At 58.8% G+C, this 23,107-nt stretch overlaps 1 protein-coding gene across 2 annotated transcripts; it reads right to left on the reverse strand.

Annotated features, from left to right (window-relative positions):
• Nucleotides 1-5,478: 5,478 nt before the first annotated feature.
• SLC22A11 (solute carrier family 22 member 11) lies at nt 5,479-21,860 on the reverse strand. 2 transcript variants are annotated; one of them, XM_047878702.1, is made up of 10 exons: nt 21,459-21,860; nt 19,880-19,983; nt 16,226-16,380; nt 15,957-16,125; nt 14,852-14,975; nt 13,783-13,898; nt 10,768-10,982; nt 9,658-9,766; nt 8,454-8,657; nt 5,479-7,189 (listed from the first exon to the last, which is right to left on the reverse strand). In XM_047878702.1, the coding sequence occupies exons 1-10, from the start codon at nt 21,858-21,860 to the stop codon at nt 7,126-7,128; spliced, it is 1,662 nt and encodes a 553-aa protein (XP_047734658.1). In that variant the 3' UTR covers nt 5,479-7,125. The 2 variants fall into 2 exon arrangements, with proteins under 2 accessions (XP_047734658.1, XP_047734659.1); XM_047878703.1 differs by lacking the exons at nt 9,658-9,766; nt 10,768-10,982.
• Between the last annotated feature and the right edge of the window lie 1,247 nt (nt 21,861-23,107).

A 23,107-nucleotide genomic window follows, 5' to 3' on the forward strand; every position in this document is an offset into this window, starting at 1 on the left:
GGTGTGGCGCCTTGGGGCTGCAATACTACCTCTGTCCCCTGCTTCTGCTTCTCTCGTGGCTCCGGTCTCGCTGCACATCTCTTTCCTCCACACACAGTGGAGAGCACGGCGGCCAATGCCCCCAAATGTCAATCTTTGCTGCTTCACTCCCAGAGAAGGGCCGATTGATTGATTTTCTTTCTCCATTTTGGCTAGAGACACCCTGGGAGGGGTTTCTGGGGGGCCCAGTGAGGGCACGTGCCGCCTCCTGGACCCAAAGAACACAGTGCCTCCCAGTGATGCCATGGGGGGCACGAGGGACACGGGCAGGGAACCCGATCTCATGTCTGTGCCCGGAGGGGGAGCGGAAGAGGGTATTTGTGGGTGGGTGCGGGGGTCCCTGGAGACTTGGCCACCCGCTAACCTTGGAGGAGGGGGGGGACAGGGCTCTAGACTTTCAGCAGGTGGAGGCAAAGGGAACATTGGAATGTTCTCTTTGGCCTCTTCGTGCTCTCTCTGCTCCCATTCATTCGTTCACTCATTCATTCATCCAACAAACAGTAATTTACAAAAATACCTTGAGTCAGGCCCTGGAGCAAAGTTCTGGAGACGTCTGAGAATAGATCAAAAGCGTTCCCGCCTGTGAGGTATAGGGAGGGGGGAGGCGGAGGCCCAATGTCAGCACACCCACCAACCGCTAACCCTATGAGGACAGATTCTAGGAGGATAATGAAGGAAATCGGGAAGGCACGGGAGTAACGGGGAGGGGTGGGAAGGGCCACTCAGCTAGCAGGGGGGACGGCCTCCCTGAGGAGGGACGAGTACTCACACCTCGGCTGCGAAGGGGCCAGGGGTTAAAGGCAGAGCAGAGCAGGAGGGGAACAACGCGCGTGAGGTCCCCGTGGTGGGCAAGGACCTGCCAAGTTCATGGTGCCGTGAGCCAAGTGAGAGAGAGGGAAGCTGGTGGGGGGTTGGGGGTTGAGGAAGGTCCTAGGGGTCTCGTGAGAACCCACGGAGGGTGGGGATCCCCTGGAGGGTTTCCTGTAAGGCATTGGCACGAGCCCTGGGGAGCACACGGCGGATGGTGTGTGCGGAGGGGCGGGGCCACGAGTGGCAGCAGGGACCAGTGAGGAGCTCCTGGGGTCCCCACGGGAGAGGTGACAATGGCTTGGGTGGGGGCGAAGGTGCGGACAGACACGGATCGATGGGAGGTACATTTTGGACAGGGAGGCAGTGGGACTTGGCGACCAGTTGGTGACAGGGAGGCTTTAAGCACAGCTCCTAGCTTTCTGGCTTCACCACCGACTGGATATCGGGCCATCTAGGGTCTGGGGGAAGGTCACAACGTCACTGTGGGCCGTGTTGAGGTCCCGACACCAGGGAGGCGGCCCAGGCGGCTGGGGGAAGGGTCCCGCTCACCACACAGATGACCCCAGTCCTGGGAAGGCTGGCCGGAGGGGCCTGGGAAGGTCCGGGTGACCGCTCTGGCCACGGTGTCCTCATGTGGCTCCTGACGCAGCTGGGAGGGGGAGTGGCTTGGCTCCTCTAGACACACCTGGTGTGGCCCAGATGCTGTGTTCTAAACAAGAGAGCCAACGTTGAGTATTTTGGAGATTTCACATAAAAATTGTGACTTAAGGGGCGCCTGGGTGGCGCAGTCGGTTAAGCGTCCGACTTCAGCCAGGTCACGATCTCGCGGTCCGTGAGTTCGAGCCCCGCGTCGGGCTCTGGGCTGATGGCTCAGAGCCTGGAGCCTGTTTCCGATTCTGTGTCTCCCTCTCTCCCTGCCCCTCCCCCGTTCATGCTCTGTCTCTCTCTGTCCCAAAAATAAATAAAAAACGTTGGAAAAAAAAAAATTGTGACTTAAGAACACTTGGGAAGTTTGGCAATCCTGGGCTCAAAGCTTCCGGGCGACGCTCTCTGGGCCCCGAGTGGCCTCGTCGCCCCCCGCCCCTGCCCCCCTGGGACTGAGCCCTATCCTGCGCCTGCCCACCGGACTCTCCCCTCCACCGCCTGGTCTCCCCAGATGACTCTGCCCTGGGGGAAAAGGTGTCACCCATGCGGGTAAATCCCCACCAGGTGGGCGAGCAGAAAAACCTCGGTCTTCCTCAGTTCCTCCCGTCTTTCAAGTTCCATCCTGACCTTTCAGCAAATCCAAGGGGCTCCATCCAAACCCCACCCTCCCTGCCACCACTTCTCCGCACAGGGTGCCGCCGGCACCCTGGGGACACAACAGCGGCCCGGACGGGGCTCCCCGCCCCCAGCCCCGCAGCCCTGTCCCCCCTTCTCCGCTCCCAGGCAGGGCCATCCTTCGGAATCTCCATCAGGTCACGTCAGCCCAAACCTTGCAGGCCCCTTCTCGCCCGGCATCCGGGCAACACCTCCCACCACGGCCACCAGCCCCGGAAAGACCGGCCCCGTCACTTGTGTGACCGCAGAGCCACCCGGCACCTCGCACTCACGGCCCCGGGGCTGCAACGGCCTCTGGCCACGCACGTGTGGCCTTCGGGCCTGGGCTGGGAGCTGTCTCCCTACAGATAACGCGCCTTCTAGGCTTTCTTTGAAGCTTAATAAACGTGCGAGGGAGTGAAATGCGGCCGCGCCATCTCCGTAATCAGGAGAAATGAACACACCCATCACCCCAGAGTCCGTGTGTCGCCACTGACTTCGAAATCCCTCCTTCCCTCCCCCACCCTTGGCTTGAGCACCCGCAGATCGGCTTGCTGGGCCCCCGGCTTCACCTGCGTTTTCTAGCACTTCTCATGCATATATTTTACACGAATTGTAATTCGTCGCATAGACACACTGAAATCTGTCTGCTCACCCGTTGATTGACGTTTGGGTGGTTTCCAGCTCCCGGAAGTTGCAAACAGAGCCGCAAGGACCGTTCACGTGCAAGTCCCCGGACGGGCTCAGTCTCCCATCTCTCCTGGGAAATATTTAGAAGCGGAGCAGTTGGGCGGCACGGCTGGCGTGCGTGTAATTTTTTAAGAAGCTGCCACCCTGTTTTCCAAAGTGGCCGGACCATTTTGCATTCCCACAGTCGCCCCACAATCTCCTCAACACCCGGTCTTTTCAATCTTTGCCATTCGGGGTATGTGGTGGCATCTGTGTGGTTCACGTTTGCCGATGTGACGCCTCTTTGCACGCGCTTGCTTGCCGTCCGTGTATGCTCTCCGGTGAAGCATCTGTTCAAACCTTTTGCCTGTTGAAAAAAACTTTTTTTTAACGTGTATTTGTTATCGAGAGACAGAGCCTGAGCAGGGGAGGGGCAGAGAGAGGAGGAGACACAGAATCCGGAGCAGGCTCCAGGCTCCGAGCTGTCAGCACAGAGCCCGACGCGGGGCTCGAACTCAAGAGATCGTGACCTGAGCCGAAGTCGGAAGCTTAACCGACTGAGCCACCCAGGCGCCCCTTGCCTGTTTTAAAATTGGATTATCCTTTATATTACTTAAAAAATGTTCTTCCCAACGTTTATTTATTATTTTTTTTTTTAGAGAGAGAGAGAGCACGAGCTCGTGAGCAGGGAAGGGGCAAAGAGATACAGAATCCGGAGCAGGTTCCAGGCTCTGAACTGTCAGCCCAGAGCCTGACTCGGGGCTCGAACTCACAAGCCATGAGATCATGACCTGAGCCAAAGTTGGATGCTCAGCTGAGTCACCCAGGCGCCCCTAGAAATGCAATAGATTTTTGTATCTTGACCTTGTATCCTGTAACCTTGCCAAGCTCATTTCTTGGTTCTAGTAACATTTTTGTAGATTTCTTAGGATTTCCTATAATTTTGGCATCTGCAAATTAACAAGTCTTGTGTCTTCCTTTCTTATCTATTTCTTGTCTTTTATTGATCTTTTCCTTCCTTATTGCCCTGACTAGAACCAATATTGAGAAGTGGTGAGCTTCATTCCTGATCTTGACAGGAAAGCATTCCGTCTTTCACTATTAAGTACGATGTTACCTGTAGGTTTTTCACAGATGTCCTTTATCGGGTTGAGGAAATTCACTAGTTTTCCTAACTTGCTGAATGTTATCAGCAATAGATGTTGAATTCTGTTAAATGCACTTTCTGTGTCTATTGAGATGATCATATGATTTTTCTTCTGTAGTTTGTCAATAATTTGGTTTGTTAATCTTGAGTTTTGAATGTTAAACCAACTTTGTATTCCTGGGATTAACTCCACTCTGTCATGATGTATTGCCCTTCTTAACATAATGTCGGATTTAATTTTCTAAATGTTTGTCAGGAATTTTTAATGTCTTGGGGGCATCTGGGTGGCTCAATCGGTTAAGCATCTGACGTTGGCTCAGGTCGTGATCTCGCAGTTGGTGAATTCAAGCCCCGCATCGGGCTCTGTGCTGACAGCTCGGAGCCTGGAGCCTGCTTCGGATTCTGTGTCTCCCTCTCTCTCTCTGCCCCTCCCCCGCTCGTGCTCTGTCTCTCTCTCTCTCAAAAATAAATTAGCGTTAAAAAAAGAATCGTGTCTTAAAAAAAGAATTTTTATGTCTATGTTTATTAAAAATACTGGTTTATAGTTTTCTTGTTATATCTTCTTCTGATTTGGGGATTAGGGTAATGCCGGCCTCAAAGAATGAACAGGCAAGTGTTATCTTTTGTTTCAATCTTCTGAAGGATTTTGGGTATCACTGGTATTATTTTTTTTTTGCTTAGGTGCTTGGCAGGATTCATCAGGGAAGCCTTCTGGGCCTGGAGTTTCCTCTGGAAAGGTTTCAAACCACAACTTCAGTTTCTTTAACAGACTTAGGGCTAATGATGTTATCTATTTCTTCTTAAGCAAACTTTGCTCATTCGTATCCTTCAGGAAATTTGTTAATTTCATCAGCGTTGTCAAATGTGTGGGTAAAGTGTTGCTTGTAATATTCCCTTATCATTTTAATGTCTGTAGGGTTGGTGATGATGCTTTCTTTTTCACTCTTGATATGTAATGTGTATCTTTTCTTCCTCCCTTCCTCCCTCCCTTCCTCCCTCCTTCTTCCTTCCTTTTCTTTCTTTCCTTCTTTTTTTCCTTCTTTCCTCCTTCCCCCCCCCCCCCCCGCCCCCGATCAGTATGTCCAGAGATTTATACATTTTATTGACTTCCCAAAGAACCAGCTTCCGGTTTCACTAATTTTCTGTCTCATTTTCTGTCTCTCTGATTTCTGTTTATTTCCTTTCCTTTACCTACTTAAGTTTTAGTCAGCTCTTCTTTTTCTAGCTTTTTAAGGTGGAAGCTGGGGTATTTGAGACTTTCTTCCTCTCTAATATAATCCCCTAATGATACAAATTTCCCTTGAATCACTTCTCTAGCTTCATCCTGCAAATTTGGATATGTCCTCCCTCTTTTAAAATTCTCATTCAATTCAAAATATTTTCTAATTTCCTTGGCGATTTCTTCTTTAGCCCGGGGGTTATTTAGAAGTATGTTTGAAGGAGTTTTCCAGATATCTCTCTGTTACTGATTTCTGATTGATCTCCATGAGGATCCAAGAACATACTTCCCATGATTTGAATGTTTAAAAATTTATTACATGCGAAGCAAGGCTAGGGACCCGTAGGAGCCTGTGGGCGGGGGAAGTGTGATCTTTATGATGAGACACCAGAGGACTTTAAGCAGACGGGCAGCATGATTTGAATGGTGTTTGATTAGCCTGGTGGGAGTCGGATGTGACAGAGGGCTGTGGGGATGCCCGGGGTGGGGAATCCACGGCCTGAGGTTTCCCTGGGTCGCCCGAGGAGTGGGCAGTTGTCTAGAGGGTCTGGATCTCCAGGGAAGGGTGTGGGAGTAACGATGTGACAGGGCTGCTGATGTCAGACCTGGACGGCTGGAGGTGGGGGGTGAGGAGCCCGGGGTGCGGGCAAGAGCCCTGGACTGGGAGCCGGGCCAGGGATCGGCTGTGGGACTCCGAGCTGGTCACTCCACCTCTCTGAGCTTTAGTTTCCTCACCTCTAAACCAGGGGGTCGGCCTCAGTGATCCCACAGTTTTAGCGGCACGGGCTGCTGCCCCCACAGGGAGGGTCTTTATGTGAATTAGGCGAAGGCGACCCACTGAGATAGACAGACAACCAAGGGGTGCCCTTGTGGTGTAAGGGCTCAGATTAAAGCCTGATGTTATGGGCCGCCTTGACAGGTAGGGAATCCAGGAGGGTCTCGAGTGGCCGAACTCCAAGTCCCGCCCCTCCTGCTCCCGCGGATAGGGTCCCGTGGCAAAAGCATCAGTGCCCTGTCAATGGGTGGGATTCCTCAGACAAGCCGATCACATCCTCCCCCGGGAACCAGGGGTCACTCTGCCTTCTTGGTGCTGCAAAGCCTTCCTCCCACAGCCCCTGGTGGTTCACGCTGTTCCTGCGTGCAGCCCCACGCGCCCTGAGTGCTGCATGGAGCCACTCGCCCTGAGCCGTGAACACCTGTGAGCAATGAACGCTGCTGGCCTGAGCCGTCCAATGTTAGGCCATCCCCATAACCATGGGTGAAAAGCCCTTCCTCCCCAACGGAGAAGTAAGAGGGGATGAAAACAACTCCTTTCTGCGCCGGCGGAGCCCGGGCTGGATTTCAGCCCCCACGTGCCTCCTTAGCTGGTGTCTTGGGCAGTGCACAACCTGAACACCGGTACCCGGCAGCCCCGTTAGCAGGTGCTATTTGTTGGACTCTCAGCCGTGCTAAGATCTGTTAACCTGTCCCCACGACCCCCTGCCCCGTGGAGGAAGGTTTCATGATTGTTTCCATTTTACAGATGAGGACTCTGCAGAGGATGGGGGAGAGATTGGAACCTAGGTCTGTCTAGACCCTTCCCTTTCTGCCCTGTGATCCACTCTGGTAGCCTGGAGGTGAGAAAACTGTGGTGCCCGGGTCAGTGAAGTGTCAGGAGTTCTGAGTGAAGGTGTGGAGACGGGAGCCTGACGGGGAGGAGAAAGGACCCGTCTTGTTAGTGGTGTGGACTCGATCAGCCAGCCGGACTTGGCTCTGCAGGGCTGAGGTGGGGGGAGAACAGAGGTGAGGGGAGAAAGCAGCCTTCGGCCTCAGCGCCCAGCCGCCCAGCCCCGGCCCCGCCTAACTCTCAAGGTTCTTCCGATTTCTTCCACGCTCAGTTGGAGAGGAGGCGGTTCCCTCCGTGGGGATCTTTGGCCAAAGGGGCTCCACGCGGGCAGAATTTCTAGAACGAGGTACTTTCGGTAACGACCACCTCTCGCCGGTTGCCCTTGGCCGCTGCTGATTTCCTAGGATAATCAAAAGACAGAGTGGTGTGTGGTGACATGGCTGGGGGTCAAGTCTCACGAGCACGTAAGCGCTATGAGATCGCGGTTTTCTTTTCCGCCGCGTGCCCCATGCGGAAGACAGTGCCCAAAACACAGTAGGTCCCCCCCCAAAATGAAAGAGTAAGTTAAGTCCCGGCTTCCCTGCTTCTTGGCTGAGTGTCCTTCGGCAAGTTACATGGCCCCTCTGTGTCTTCATTCGCTTGGCAGTGAAACTGAACATAACAGTACCTTGTGGGGTTGTTGTTTGGATTAAATGAGATGCTATATCGAAACAGTAAGATGCTATATTAAAACCCCGAAGCACCAGCGGTTATTATTACCTATTATTAGCATGACCTTGGTTCCGGCTCAGCCTGTGGGCTCCCCAGGACCACCCTCACCCAGGACACAGCAGCCACACTCCCGGGGGCCTGTGCTGCGGGCCAGGCGCTGTTCTCCGCGCTTTAATATAATCGCTTCAACTTGAAGACCTCTCTTTGAGCTTGGCTGGGTTTTGTGTTGTTTCCTTAACGCCCATTTTATAAATGAGGAAGCAGAGCGTAGTGGTGATTCTGGCCATGAAATAAACCAGAGGAACGTTTCCTCACTTCTGTTCCCTCCAAGGACGACGTGAGACTAGCATGATCTCTTCCCAGAGGGTCGGAGAGAAATGGCCTGTTCATCTGCCTGGGCCTAGAGTTCCTAGCGGAAGATTTAAGGAGCGCGGTCAGGGCCGGCTCCGTCCTCGTCCTCGTGAACGAGTTTGGTAAGAGAGGTGAGTGGGCGCCTGGGGGGTAGGGATTCAGTCCCAGGCAGCCTGGCTGCGGGTCAGGCTCATAATCATCCCGTTTTCCTGCCGAAGGGACAGGGACGATCGCTTTCTACCTGCGAGACCCTGAATCAGCCCCTGCGTCTCTCCGAGCCTCCGGTAAGCGGGGTTGGAAATCGTCTCTTCCTGGCAGCGTGGTGGTCGTAATGGTTACGTGGTTTCAGACGCAAGCCTTGAGGCGCCCGGGTCGCGTGCCCGAGTCACCGGGCACGCGGTCAGCACGCAGCACGCAGGTGCCCTCTCGCTGACGAGCCCACAGCCCATCTCCTGCCCTCCTCGTCCAGCACGTCTCCCTAACCCCCTTGGGCTGTCCCGTCCTGGGGCTGAGGGGAGCCTGTCCCCACATCTGCAGCCCTGCCCCGCGACATCCTGGCAGCCCGGCCGGGGCGGGGGGGGGAGAGGGGGGCGGTCACTCACTGGTTCTCCAGGTCCTGGATGGTGTCGGGAAGTGGAAATCCCTGGGTCTCCGGGAGGAAGAGCAGAACGAGGCAAGAGGTGATGGGGAGAGCGCTGTAGACCACGGGGACCAGCAGGGGCAGGCTGTGCTGAGTCATCCTGATCAGGGGGTCTATCACAGACCCCAGACGACCTACCGACTGCAGGAAGCCATCTGCTGTCATCCTGTGGGTGGAGAGGGGCCCAGACCCTTGTGGCCGCCGCCACTTTCGAGAAGGGGGCTTTACGGGGTGGGGTGCGTGGTAGCATCTGGCTGGGCCAGGGGAGGGAAAGCTGGGATAAGGGAGGCACACAACGACAAGGTCTCTCCCTGCACCACCCTCTCCGTGGAACCCACATGGATTTTCCCATCCAGAGCGGGGTCTCTGCTTCCTGAGAACAACCAGGGTCTTTCTTGGATGCTCCAGGGCCCACCCCATTTCTCCTGGTCTTCGGTAAGTGGGGGGCTTGCCTCAGGCCTCCTGCTAGGCCCCTGAGCTCTCAGCTCAGGCTTTCTATGTAACATCAACAAAATCAACACACGAGGGTCCACACCACGAGTGGAAGGGGGGACGTGAGAGGGTGAGGGTGCGTGAGCACCACGATGCGGGAAAGAGCCCTGGGCTAGGGCTCTAGGGCGCTGGGTCCAATCTCACCCCTCCGCGAGTAGGTCCTTGAGCCTCAGTTTACCCAACCGCCCGATGTGGGGATGGTTTAACTCTACACCACTGGTTTTCCATCTGTGGCCCGTGGTGCCCTTGGGTTGTTGCAAGGTGACTCAGGGCTCTCTTGGGGCAGGGAGGGGACAGTGGGAAGCAAGTGGGGGGACGGAGGGCACTTCACTAGGGCAGCTCTTGGTCTCGCTGAGGGTTCTTGTAAGATTTCACCCGAACAGAAGGTTCTGGGGTTCAAAGCAGTTTCTGATCACTGAGGGCCCCATGACACCACGGCCTTCCCGGCGGAGACTCTGGGGGAATGCTGTTCTGGGAGCCCCGGCTGAGGATGAGCCTTTGGGGGAAGGAAGGAAGCTGGGGCCAGGGGCCTCCTCACCCTCTGCTGTGTGTTCCCGGATGCCCAGCCCCCTCTTTGCCCTCCCCGCTGGCCTCCCCAGGGACGTCCCCTCTGGCACACCCGGGGCCCGGGCCCCCTCCCCGGCCTCCAGGGCACAGCCCGCGGCCCAGCCTACCGCAGTGAAGTCGGGTAGAGTTCAGGCTTGTAGATGGAGACACAGGAAAAGATGATGCCAAAACATCCCTTTCCCAGCACAGCAAAGACCGTGCGCAGGGTCTGCCAATCTGGGCAGAGGAAGAGGGTGACAGTGGGGTCTGCCCGAGGGGGTGCCCGGTCACCCTGGAGAGGAAGGGCTGGGTTCCCCCGCAAGGCTTCCTTGACTGCGCCCAGGTGCCCATGGGGGGTGTGGGCAGGATGGTGGGTGGGCTGGGGGTGGGGGCGGGGCCTGAGCCCAGCCAGGCCTGGCGTGGGCCAACCTGGGGTGGCTCGGGAGGGCTCTCAGCACCCCCTGTGGGTACTCTGGCTTTCATGGGAGCCCTAGCCGGGAAGCCGAGGCCCGTGCCACACTCGGCCCGTGGGCTGGGCCTCAGCTTTCCCGCCCACATTTGTAACGCAGAGTCGCATAACCCGTCCACTGGCCTTTTGCAAGTTTTCTGCTTGTTTGGGCTCCTGGCAGACGGTCCGCCCCAACTCAGCCCCTCCTGGACGCTGGCCGCCCCTCTGCCTCCCTCCTGGCTTTGCTGCCACTGCCTGTCCCTGCCCCTCCACCAGCCTCCCTGCCTGGAGCCATAAGAGGAGACTCGAGAGGCTTTTTGAGGGCATTAGAGCCTCATTCAGCAAGAGAAGAGTAAGACAAGGGTCCTCCAACACTCTGCACACAAATGCCTCTGGCTTCTTTAACAAGGGAGAAGAAAAACCCCAAGGTGCACCAGACGTGGGGTTCCTGCCTCCCTTCCAGCAACCTAAAGCTTCTCACGGCCTCCCCCTCCTCCCACCTCAGCCCCAGCCTCTGGTCTGAAGTCTGGCCCGCGCCCGCCCCGTCACTTGCTAGCTGAGTGACCTCCGGCTCCTGGCTTCGTGTCTCCGAACCTCAGTTGCCTCGGGGGGAATGGGTGGGGGGCCGATGGGGGGGGGGGGTTGGATGGGGGCCCCGTGTTCTCGGGCCCGGGGAGGGGAAGGACCCAGGGGGTGAGCACAGTGGGCACGGCCAGGGAAGCCAGTGGCCCAAGCTGTCGGCCACTCAGCCCACTCGGGCCGCCCCTCCTCCAAGCTGCCTCGGCCTCACCTTGTGGGACCAGTTTGTTGGCCAGTATGGAGAGGCCAGCCACAGCCTGGAAGCTGGCCAAGGTTGTGCGGCGGCCCAAGAAACTGAGCAAGAAGGCGGTGATGGACCGGGCCAGTAGGTCCACGGCTCCAAAGAGAACCTGGAGGAGGAAGATGTCATTCCCCAGGTTTTGCAGGTCAAGGACCAGCCCGTAGTAGGATGTGACTTGGGAGAAGCTGCAGGAAAAAGGCTGAAGTCGGGTCCTTGCCCCGCAGACGAAAGGGCACCCGTACAGTGTCACCTCACACCTGGGCCGTCCCCAGAGGGCACAGCCAGCCCGGAGGGGAGCGGGGCGGGTCACCAGCAGAGCCCCAAAAGCCTGTCTGTCAGACGCAGGGCGAGTCTCTCTAGAGCCAGCCTGTCCCAGGAGGGAGAGAAAGGGCAGGCCAGGCCTCCTCCATTTCACCTTAGGTCTTGGCCGCAGTGGGCTGGGCCTCACTTCGCAGGCTCCCCGGCCTCGGCCAGCGGCCAGCGGGAGAACGGAGAACGGAACCCTCCCCCCGGGCTGACTGGGCTCTGGGGGGTCGAGCCTCAGTTCTGGCGCTAGCCCTCTCTGGCTATGTTTCCCCGGCACGGCCTAGAATCACGACCTGGCCCTTTCTGGCCCTTTTCCGGACGCCGGTTTCTTTAGCTCTGAAAGGTGGGAGAAACAGTGGAAAGAGATGGGCTGGGTTGTCCCTCTCTCAGGGTGGAAGGTCGTATTTTCCCAGCCTCTGGGGGTGCTGTCCCTCAGGTGCGGAGAGCACCCCATGACACAGGCCAGAGGGGCCACCCCAGCTCCTGAGTCCTCCGTGGGTTTGCCGGGGCCTTTCTGAGACTGTCCCACAGTGATGGCACCCTTGCCCCATTCGCTTTCTTCCCCCCCTCCCGTCCCCTCCCCCACCCCGCCTCCCTTCCCATTCCTACCTCCACCTCTCTCCCACCCCCTCCCTCCCCTCCCCTCCCCTCCCGCCCCCACCTCCCCTCTTCTTCTCCCTTTCACTCCCCTCCCACCTCCTCCCCTTTTTCCCCCTCCCCTTCCCTTTCCTCCCATTCCTCTCCTCCCCTCACCCCTCACCCCTCCCCTCCGCTTCCTCCTCCCCTCCCTTCTCCCCTTCTCTGCTCCTTCCCCTCCCCTTAGCAGTCCACAGGAAGGGATCCCAAGAGCCCTCTCTCCCAAGAGCTTCCTGCTCACTGACGTCCATCCCAGGCCTTCCGGGTGGGGGTGGACACGGGAGGGACCCCCCTGCACAGGTTCCTCAGTAGCTGAACTTACAGTAGCTGGGTTTCTGAAGTTTGGATGTTGAGTTTGGATCCACAGGTGGCCACAATATGAAATTGTTCCCCATCACTTTGCAAATCTGTCCCCATCACTGCCTCAGGGACTCAGGGACACTCCTCCCAGCACTGCGCCCCGAGCCCCCAGCTGCAGACAGAAGCTGTGGTCCCCTAGGAACGGCTTCGTGGGGGAGGGGCTCAGCTCTGGCTCAAAGTAGCCGGTAGGTGACAGGGGACAGGGGAAGTCGAAACCCACCGGATCGAGGCTTCCCAGCTCGTGATTTGAATAACAAAGCAAGCCAAGCCAGCTGCTGGGAGAACTGAGGAAGCCTTGAAGGTTTCGGAAGAATGGCCCTCGGGGCACCTGGGTGGCTCAGTCGGTTAAGCGGACTTCAGCTCAGGTCGTGATCTCACAGCTTTTGAGTTCAAGCCCCGCGTCAGGCTCTGTGCTGACGTCTCAGAGCCCAGAGCCTGCTTCGGATTCTGTGTCTCCCTCTCTTTCTGACCCTCCCCTACTCACACTCTGTGTCTCTCGCTCTTTCTCAAAAATAAATATGGCCCTGGACCTTCCGGGCACCACCCCACCACCCGGCCCTCCTTCTAATTTGTCAGAAAAAAAAAACTTAAGCCAGGAAAAAAAAAATTCAATCTCTGTTCTAAGATGTAGCAACTATTTGCCATGAGAACCCATATGTGGTTAAATAGAGCATAAAATAAATGTTTTCCTAATCTTTAGGGGTTTTCTTAATGTTTAGTTTTTTTAAATGTTTATCTTTGAGAGAGACAGAGACAGAGCGTGAACAGGGGAGGGGCAGAGAGAGAGGGAGACACAGAATCCGAAGCAGGCTCCGGGCTCCGAGCTGTTAGCACAGAGCCTGATGCGGGGCTTGAACTCATGAACCGCGAGATAGTGACCTGAACTGAAGTCGGATGCTCAACAGACTGAGCCACCCGGGCGCCCCGCCTGATCTTTAGTTTTATTTCAAGATCAAGTCTCCATCAAACCTGACCCTCACTTCTTAGTATGCTCTCTGCAAGTCCCTTGAACTGAATTTGTCTTATTCAGGGGCCTTCTCCTGGTCCCAGGTGCCCTTGGGCACCAGGACAGGGCCTGCTGGGGAGTCCGTGCTCAGTGTGGGGCCTGGCGGGCCACAGGGGGCAAGGAAGTAGCTCAGCCAAGGTTCAGATGTCTGCTCTGGCCTCTTGGGCAAGTTCCCTGCCTGCTCTGGGCCCTGCTTTTTCATCTGTAAAGTGGGGATATAAATGAACTTGAAGTAAGTGGGTGGCCAGCCGCTGGTCAGCCCTTGAGGAGCGTGCCCCCCCGCCGCCCCCCAGCCATCGCTGGTCCTGCAGCTCGGGGGACACGGGCTCTGCCTCTAGCCTGGGCTTAGTCCTCCCCTGGTCCTGCCCTATAGCTGGCTTGAGCTCCCATATCCTCTCCCCAGGGCCTGCCCTCTGGGGGAGCTGCCTGTCCCGGCCAGAACCGGGCCTCCTGAGGTCTGTGGGAGCCGTTTCTCCCTGGACACTGCAGAGGCACTTTTAGGCAACAAATTGGAGCAAAGGAAACCCGAGCAAGGCAGAAGGACCCACGGCCGGCCGACTGACCGCACGGCCAGGTTGAAGGTAAACAGGCCTGTTAGACGACCCACCTCCAAATATCCATCAACCACCCCCTCCCACCCCCCCCCCCCAGCCCTGTGTCTGTGAGGGACGGCATACCACACCAGGGACATGATGCAGGTACGCCAGCGGAGCGTGGGCACGAGAAACAGTTCCAGCACCGACCTGCGGCCCTTCGCAGAGGTCATCTCTTCCTCCATGCTGGACATCAGCACCTACGCACAGGGAGCACCAGATACCTTGAGTGCTGGGCGTCGGCCCCGCCCCCACGCCAGGGCACCTCGACCTCGACCACAACAGAGTGATGGGAGGGGCCTGGCCTTGGCTTCTGGAGAGCCTCCGGGTGGGGGCTGCGATGGAGGCAGAAAGGTCTCTCTCTCTGGCCCCCTGGCCGAGCTCCCATCTGCAGACTTGGCCCATAGTACTCTGAGCCAAGGAGCCAGTCTTGTGTCCCAGCTCTGGCCCTCTGAGCTGTGGCCTGCGGGCTGTTCTGCTCTCAGTAGTTGCCACACAAAGCCCCACCCACCCCCCTCGTTCCTTGTGGCTGGTGTCAGGGCACGCCTACTCGGGCCACACTGGCTCCCGACCGCACCCAACTGCCCATCCAGACCCTTCCTGACCTTCTGGGCTCTGCCTGCCCTGTGCTCAGCTCAGCCCTGGTCAGTCACCTCCTCCTGGAAGCCTTCCCTGATCCTCCCACGCCCCTCCCCACGGCCCTAGGCTGTGTTTTCTGGTTTCTGGCTGCACCCCCCCCACACACCTGCTTCCTTGAAACAATTGCCTTCAGATAAGCACGGCCAGCTGTCCCCAAACACCCTGAGAAGCCCTGCGCAGTGAGTGACTATGTCACGTATGTGGATTAAAGAGGCGGACAAGCGGGGTGGGTGGGTCGCCCCTCATATTGCTGTCATTGGCGGTGGTGTTGGTGATGGTGATGGCAGAGCGGGTGGTGACAGGGGGAATGATGTGGTGGTGACAGAGATGGGCAAGGTGACAGTCATCGTGGCGAGGTGGATGTTGGCGTCTCGTGGAGCTGTGGCTGCGGGAACCCGTGGTGTCGATGGAGGTGGCGGTGGCGTGGCTAGTTTGAAGTTGGTCCAAAGACATCGGTGGCCGTCCTCTCCCGGTCATGTCCCACACTCTGGGGTCACCAACAGTAGCATCTCACCTCTATGGTTAGTGACTTTGTGGCTTCCTTGTGGCCATTTATCTTGGCCACCTTGTGGAGCTCCTGCAGCCCTTGCTCTGGTTTGCCCATGATAATGAGCCATCGGGCAGACTCTGGAAGCCACCTGTTAAGGAAACAGATGCTTGTCGGGGGGCCTCCGCCTTCTTCCTTCTGCTTCTTCCCAGCCTCAGGGCAGGTGGCAGGGAGGAGCGGCTCCTGGATGAAAAAGACTGGACTTTTCCCAGCCCGGAGGGCCTCGTCCCCGTTTGCGGGGAAGCTAAGAATTTCCGGAAGGCAGTGTGGCATTGTGGTGAAAAGAGCCAGCCTGCCTGGGTTCAGATCCTGCCTCTCTGCTACTCGCTGGGCCGCACGGCCTCGGGTGAGTCACCGAACCTCTCTGGGCGTCAGTCCCTCCTCTGAAAATGGTGGTAATTGTATCATCAAAACTCCGTGTGGTCAGTGGCGTTTGGTCTGTTTGATTTGCTGACGTGTCAGATCAAACCTGAAACCACGTCTGGCACGGGGGCAGCAAATACTTGAGAATGAATGAATGAGTCCTTCTGACTCTCCCTACCCCACGGTAGACTCCCCTGGGCCCAGGTCTACCCAACTCCGGTTCGCAGAGGCGAGAGAACTCCAGGCGCCATGAACTTGTATCTGCCTCCCTGTGTCTCTTCCCTCAGCCCTCACCCAAACAACTGTTTCCAGACCCCAGGGAGTTTCGCGACACCCAAAATAATAGCGAGGGTGATCTCTTTTCGTATCCGCTGTCAGTCCTCGCCGACTCGGAGCCCACGGGCCCGGCAAGCGATGTGAAGGCTGCAGGGGGCGGGGCCGGTGGGTGCCAAGGACGGGGAGGGGCCGGGGGCCAGCAGTCCGGACGGGAGCCTCAGACCTCTGGCTAAAACGCCCACCCTGAACTCCGAACCCCCAAGAAGTCTCCCTCAGCAAGGGCTCTGCACGCATGGCTGCCCTTCGTGGCTCTCGGCATCTTGGGGTCCAGGGCCAGCCAGGGTGGCGGGGGCGAGGGGCACCCTGGAACTCCAAGTCTCCCTCCTGGTTAGTGATGTTCTCCCCAAGGGAAAAGGCCCCACACCGTACTGACCAGCATATCAGGAAGATGGCAAAGAAGGGCGTCGACACGGCCACCTGGAGGGTGCGCCAGTCCCGCAGGGTGAAGGCCAGGGCCCCCAGGGCCATCTGGCCCAGGCTATAGAAGCATCCCAGGATTGTCATGGTGACAGCCCTCCTGCGGGTCGTGGTCCACTCCACCACTGAAAGGTGACGCAGGCATCCGCAGGTAAGGACCTCCCCTCCCCACCGCACCCCCACCCCACCCCACCCCGGTGGGAGCAGGCCAAGGCGGGGACTCACGAAGCATCCCCGAGGTCATGATGATGCCGGATATTGCAATGGCGCTCAGAACCCGGAGGCCACAGTAGACGAAGAAATGGGAAACGAAGATCACGCCGATGTTGGCCAAAGCCACTTGTAGACAACACAAGTTCAGTATCCACTTCCGCCCAAACCTGGTGGGGAGACAAGCACAGTGGGGGCCTGGAGGGGGCCCCTGGGGGTTCGGGCATAGGGGCCAGTGCCTCAAGGTAACAGAGGGTTCAAGAAGGCAGGGGCACCTGCTGGGGCATCTCTGTCTCCTTCCCGGATCTCCCAGGGGCATGCTGGTGGGGGGGGGGGGCGGGGTGCTTATTACAAAAATGGCAGACGCCTTGGGGCTCCTGGGCGGCTTAGTTGGTTAAACGTCCAGAGTGTTGATTTCGGCCCAAGTCATGATCTCACGAAGCGTGAGATTGAGCCCCCACCCTGCACTGTCAGCGCGGAGCCTGCTTGGGATTCTCTGCACCCCTCCCCCCCACCCCGCCTCCGGCCCGTCCCTCCCCTGCTCATACACTCTCCCTCTCTCCTCTCTCAAAAATAAATACACATTAAAAAAAAAAAAAAAAAGGCAAACGCCTTGCTCTCAGGGGGCAGCATAACCTCATGGTCAAGGACGCGCTTTGGCTGGAGCAGCTGGGAGGCTCAGTCGATTAAGTGTCCGACTCTGGCTCGGGTCATGATCTCGCGGTTTGCGAGTTTGAGCCCCACATCTCTCTCTCCCTCTCTCTCTGGCCCTCCCCCACTCATGCTTTCTCTCTCTCAAAATAAATAAATGCACTTAAAAAAAAAAAAAAAGACAGAGAACAGGCCTCGATTGAATCACTACGTTGTGCACCTGAAATTACATTACACGCGCGACGAGGCATGTGGACACATTGGAACTTAGATAAAAACTTTTAATAAATGGGCTTTGACCTCAGAAGCCTGCGTCCGAGTCCAGCTCTGCCCTTCCTGGGTGGCCTTGGGCACAAGACTCCACGTCTCCGAGCTGCAGTCCCCCCATGTGTAAAACAGGGGGTACTCACGGAGTTCTGAAAATCAAGACACCGAGCAAGGGGGCGGTGCGGCCAGGAGGCTGAGCGCATGTGGCCTGGGGCAAGGCGGCCAGCTCCCGGCCAGTCTGTGCAAGGGGACCAGAGCGCCCCACACCTACCGCCCCGAGGCCAGCTTAGCCCGAAACCTCTGCCTGCATTTAGCTAAAGCGTGTGGCAGTCTGACGGGAGAGATGCGCGCAAAGCTGGGCCCTGCCTATCCGAGCGGGGTCCCCAGGAACCGGCCCGTTCGGCCCAGATCCGGGGCGAGGTCTGGATGCCGACACCCGGCCCTGGGCCCAGGCTCGCTGGGTCACCTGCAGACCGACTGCGATTTGGCTCCCTGTGTGGACAGCCCCCGGGGACTGAGCCATAGCTGCACGGCAGCGGGTCCCCTGGAAGTGCCATTTGGACCACGTCTCTCGCGTGCAGCGCAGCACAAGGCCCACAGGTAACGACCGTAGCAGAACCCCAGCACGGAGCGCTGACCCCGTGCCAGGCCCTGGCCCGAGCTCCGCGTGTGAGTAACTCACTTTATTATCACAACAACCCCATGCATAGGGCCGGGTCTCCACGCACAGGAGGAAACTGAGGCACGGAGGAGCCACCAATCTGCCTTCTAGGAAGCTCGGGAAGGACAGGTGGGGCTTGGAACCCAGGGGTCAGACCCCGTAGCCTGCATGGTCAGGGGAGTGAGTCGTTCGTTCATTCACAAAATGACTGAGCACACTCTGGATGCTGGGGACACAGCAAGCAAGCCCCTGCCTTCTCGGAGCCACCTGTTGTGGGGACACGCACAACAAACGAGCAAGCAAATGCTGGCCCAGTGGGTGTGGTGTTTGAGAAAGGAAGGTGCAGCCGTGGGGCCCACGGGGCCTGAGGCGGGAGAGCCGGGAGGCCTCTCTGGGGAGGCAGGCTGGAGTCAAAGCCGGCATGCTGGGCACGGAGAAGCAACTGTGGGGAGAGTCTTCTGGGCGAGGCACGGCCACCTCAGAGCTCTGCAGCCAGGGTGCCGCGGGGGCTCCGGAGGGGCTGGCACGGCTGTCGGGGGTGGGGAGAAGCCAAGTGCCAAGCAGGGGTGGGTGGGGAAGGGGGCGGTTAGGAGCCATCTTCGGTGCAGTGGCCCTGGGGGACTTCAGGCTGCGATCAACCAGATCCGCATACAGGGTTTTGCAAAGACACTCTTGAGTGGAGGCCAGAGACCCTGGAGGAGGCCGGGACCCGCCTGGGGCAAGAGAGGCGGGTGGGCGGGGCAAGGGGACTTTCAAGGAGGAGAGGCAGGGGCTGGGGGGAGTGTGTGGCCGGGCCTGAGGAAAGGAGAACAGGGTGGCTTCTAAGGTTGGGTGTGGGCCCCGGGCTGGGGGCTCTTTTCCAGGGTGGAGCCTGGTGCGCAGGGGCGGGGTGGGGGGGGGGGCGGCGGGGGGCGGTCAGCAGCTCAGCTCTGGCCGTGGCAAATGTGAGCCTCTCCCTCATGGAAACTCAGAGCAGGCAGTGGGGTTTACAAGCTGAGTGGGGGCAATGTAGACACCGCAGACCCCGGAGCAGCGTCTCAAGTAGCGGGGGGGTGTGGCTGGACAAGAGAAGGTGCGGGGCTAGGTCCTGGGGCGCCATCTCAGAAGGAGGGGGATGGGGGGACGGGGGAGGAAGGGCAGGAGGAGGGGGAGGCGGAGTTCTATTTCACGGCATGCCACGTACTCGGAGTCACAAGGGGTCTGTTTCTCCTGAGAAGCTTCTGGGCTCCCTGAGGGCAGGGACTGCACAGCACCCGTCACACAGTAGGTGCTCAAGAAGTTTGGCGTAATTGCCAAAGGAGAGAGCGTGGTGTCCAAGGGAATCTCTCAGAGCACAGCTTCATCCAGCGTGGGGTCCTTGGCCGTCGCTGCCCCCTGGGGACCTGGGTCCTTGGCTGTCACTGCCCCTTGGCTGTCGCTGCCCCTTGGGGACCTGGGTCCTTGGCCGTCGCTGCCCCTTGGCTGTCGCTGCCCCTTGGGGACCTGGGTCCTTGGCCGTCACTGCCCCTTGGCTGTCGCTGCCCCTTGGGGACCTGGGTTCTTGGACGTCACTGCCCCTTGGGGACCTGGGTTCTTGGCCGTCACTGCCCCCTGGGGACCTGGGTCCTTGGCCGTCGCTGCCCCTTGGCTGTCGCTGCCCCTTGGGGACCTGGGTCCTTGGCCGTCACTGCCCCTTGGCTGTCGCTGCCCCTTGGGGACCTGGGTTCTTGGCCGTCACTGCCCCTTAGGGACCTGGGTTCTTGGCCATCACTGCTCCTTGGCTGTCGCTGCCCCTTGGGGACCTGGTTTCTTGGCCGTCACTGCCCCTTGGCTGTCACTGTCCTCTGGGGACCTGGGTCCTTGGCCGTCGCTGCCCCTTGGGGACCTGGGTCCTTGGCCGTCGCTGCCCCTTGGGGACCTGGGTCCTTGGCCGTCACTGCCCCTTGGCTGTCGCTGCCCCTTGAGGACCTGGAACTCACATCTAGACCCCCGGTCAGACCAAGGGAGCCCCGTCTCTCCAGGAACGTGGACATTCATGGGCCACTTTTGTACATCTGTCCCCACAGTGCTCATTCTGTTGAGGAGGAGCCAGGAGGACACATGATACTCACCGGTTGGAGAGGAGGCCCCAGGAGAAGGACCCTATCAGCATCCCGGTCATGTACAGGGATTGGCCGATGGGCTTCAGGCCCTTGTGGTCACACACTAGGTCCCACTGGAAGAGAAAGAGGGACAGCAGCTTGGCTCAGGGCACGTGGAATCGCAGGGCCCGGGTGGCAGAGGGAGGTCCGGGTCGGGAGCTCCCAGCCGGGAGCACCTGGTCAGCCTGGGTTTTGGGGGGGCCCCAGATTCCTAGGGCCAGGTGACAGAGGTGGCAGGGGTGTACCGGCGGGGGCCTTGGCTCTGTACTTCCAGCTAGCTGAGTGGCACATGTGTGACCGGCCACCCTGAGTGGATGGCGGCGGTGGGCAGTGGCTGAACCACAGGCTGGGCTTCTAACTCTGCTGATCGCTGGCTGGGTGAGCCGGCGGGGAGGGGGGGTTTCCGGCCCCTGGCCGGGCCGTTTCCTCACCCAGGAGCGGGGCCCTGAAGCTGCTTCCCTCACGGGCCGCCAGCACCGTGGCAGGAGCCCCTTGCCCCCCAGGGCGAAGGCATCTCTAGAAAACGCAAAGCGGATCCCCTCAATTCCCTGTCCCAAGGCCTCCAGTGACTTTCCTTTGCTCCTCCCTGACCTTCCCCACACGGTGGCCCAGCCCCTGACCCTTTCTGGCCAGACACGCCGGGGCCCCTCCCGCTCCTGCGACACCCCAGACCCGCTCCTACTCAGACCTCTGTCCCAACCGGGCTCTCGCCCCACCTTCCAGTCACTTGCTTCCTCGTCGCCTAATCCGGGCCTCGTCTCCGGAGAGGCCTTCCCCACCTGCCTCTCCCTCCGAGCTGCCTTTCTCCTTTGCAGAGGCAGGACAGGACATGCCGAAGACCCGGCTTCTAGCTCCTGCCCACCTGGCTTGAGTCAGGTTCCAGTGCACTTGGGCTGTGTGTCCTGGGCAAGTTACTTAACCTCACTGTGCTTCTGTTTGGATGTATGTGTTAGATGCAGACGACAGTAAGAGACCCCCCCGGGAGATCGTAGTGACACGAAGGGAAAACACACGGAATGATGCCTGCCACTTAAAGGAGTTTGATCTCCTGTCAGCACTAGTTTAAATATTGACCCGTCTGGGGCGCCTGGGTGGCTCAGTTGGTTAAGTGTCCCACTCTTGGTTTCGGCTCAGGTCACCATCTCATGGTTCATGAGTTTCAGCCCCACATCGGGCTCTGGGCCGCTTGGGATTTTCTCTCTCCCTCTCCCTCTGCCCCTCCCCGACTCACTCTGCATCTGTCTCTCTCAAACAAATAAACAAGCTTAAAAATAAACAAATAAATACATAAGTAAATAAATAAACGTTGGCCGGTTCTGAATCTGCCCGCGGAACGTCAGCTCCTCCAAGCCTCCCTGTTTATCCAGCTCAGGGGGTCAGGGAGGTCTGACTCCGCTCACTTCCCTGTCGTAAGCAGTGAGTCAAAATGTGTTGAGGGAGTAGCATCTAATTTAACAGTGCTGATGGAAGCCGTACGATCCTTCCAGGCATGGGGGGGTGGCCATCGCTGGCCCCTGGGGAGGCCAGGTCGTCGGCGGGAGGCCCATACCTCTGACACGAAGGTGGAGGTGAAGGTGCTGCGGTCGTAGACCCAGCCGTCCACGCACGGCTCCGTGGCGGCCTCGCTCCAGTTGGTGGCCGTGCCGTTGGGGTCCAGGAGCTGCCACTGGGGTTGGCGGAAGCGGCGACACGGATGGGGCTCATTGTTGGGGCCCGGGGGGATGGAGACGGTCAGGAGGTCCTTGGGGCCCAGGGCCCCGGGGACACCGGCCTGGGCGGTGCTGTTGTCCAGGAGGGGCACCCAGCAGCGGTGGCTGGGCACGGCGGCCGAGAAGTTCTCAATGAGCATGTGGGAAGGCACCAAGACGGAGGGAAGGAAGAGAGTGAAAACCTGCAGGGCCTGGAAGAGGCCCACGCCCCCTGCTTGGTCCAGGAGCTCGGCGAACGCCATGGACGCAGCTACGGGCGGCCACGGCGGGTACGGAAGGGGCCAGGGAGCCAAGGAGTGATCCGCTGCCGTCGGGAACCGCTAGCAAGTGTGGGAACCCTGGGTCATCACGCCTTCTGCCCTGGCCGGCCTGCAGCGGGACAGGGACAGCAGTCTGGCAACCCGGCCAAGTCAGTCCTGAGATGCCCCGGATGCTTTGAAGAAACTCCTCCCGACTCTGTTTCCAAGAATGACTGCCCACCAGTCTGGGCACCAGGGACAGAGCTCGCGGTACCCAGGCTGCCTGGGGCATCGAGGCACGTCGTTTCTCAGGCTCCAGCACCAAGAGTAAAAGGATGAAGCAAATGTTTAAAAAAGAAAAAAAAAAAAAAAGGAAAAAAATGAGGCCATGGGGTAATGTTACTGAATTACAGTTGTGGAGGAAATACCAACTGGGCTGTTGCCGAGGTTAAAGTTTAATCTCAGCGTGGGCTCCTGGGCCAGAAAGTCAGGTCTAGCTACCCAGAAAGGCTTCTGCAGCTCTCTGCGGGTGGCCTCCTCACATTCCTAGAACCGAATTCCAGATTCCTCTACACGTGGCCCTTGAAATCAGGGAACCGCTGGCCTGACTTTCAGCCGTGCTGGGACAATTTCAGGCCGCTTTGGCTAAAGCACGGAGGTGGGGACTGGGCAGGGCCCTCTCTCCCTGGGCTCCGAGGCTGCAGGGAGGCTGGTGGGAGGGCCCCAGCCGGCACTCAGTTCCCTCCTTGCCACCCGCCAGGCAGCAGGGGAGACCAGCTTGCAGACCCACTATTTTGGGAAGCTTCTATTTCAAAGTTCCAGGTTGCCTTTGTTGGACTGGAGGCTCCGCCCAGGGTGGAGAGGGCGGCTACGATCCCCTGACATCCCTTCGAAGCCCCCCGGTTGGGGCCTGGGGAAGTGAGTGGAGTCATACCTCCCTGACCCCGCTTGGTGTGAGGAGGGGCGGAGGCCCCCCCCCCTTCCCCAGCACCCCACCTAGGCGGAGCCTCTTAGTAGCAGCTGCTCCTGGCCCCGAGGACCTGCTATGTGCTTGGCTCCGTGCTGACCCTGCGGTCGGTACCCCTCTGACGCGCCCCTTGTAGCAGCCCGGGCGAGAGTCGGTGCTAATTCCTCCGGACGAGGAAACCGAGGCTCAGAGAAGGCAGGCGGCTTGCCCCAGGTCACACAGCAGAGTGGGGACGGGAACCAGAGGTCAAAGCCCAAACGCGCTCTCCAGTGGCCCTGGCCAG

Source organism: Prionailurus viverrinus, chromosome D1, assembly GCF_022837055.1.
Source record: "Prionailurus viverrinus isolate Anna chromosome D1, UM_Priviv_1.0, whole genome shotgun sequence".
NCBI classification, from domain to species: Eukaryota; Metazoa; Chordata; class Mammalia; order Carnivora; family Felidae; genus Prionailurus; species Prionailurus viverrinus.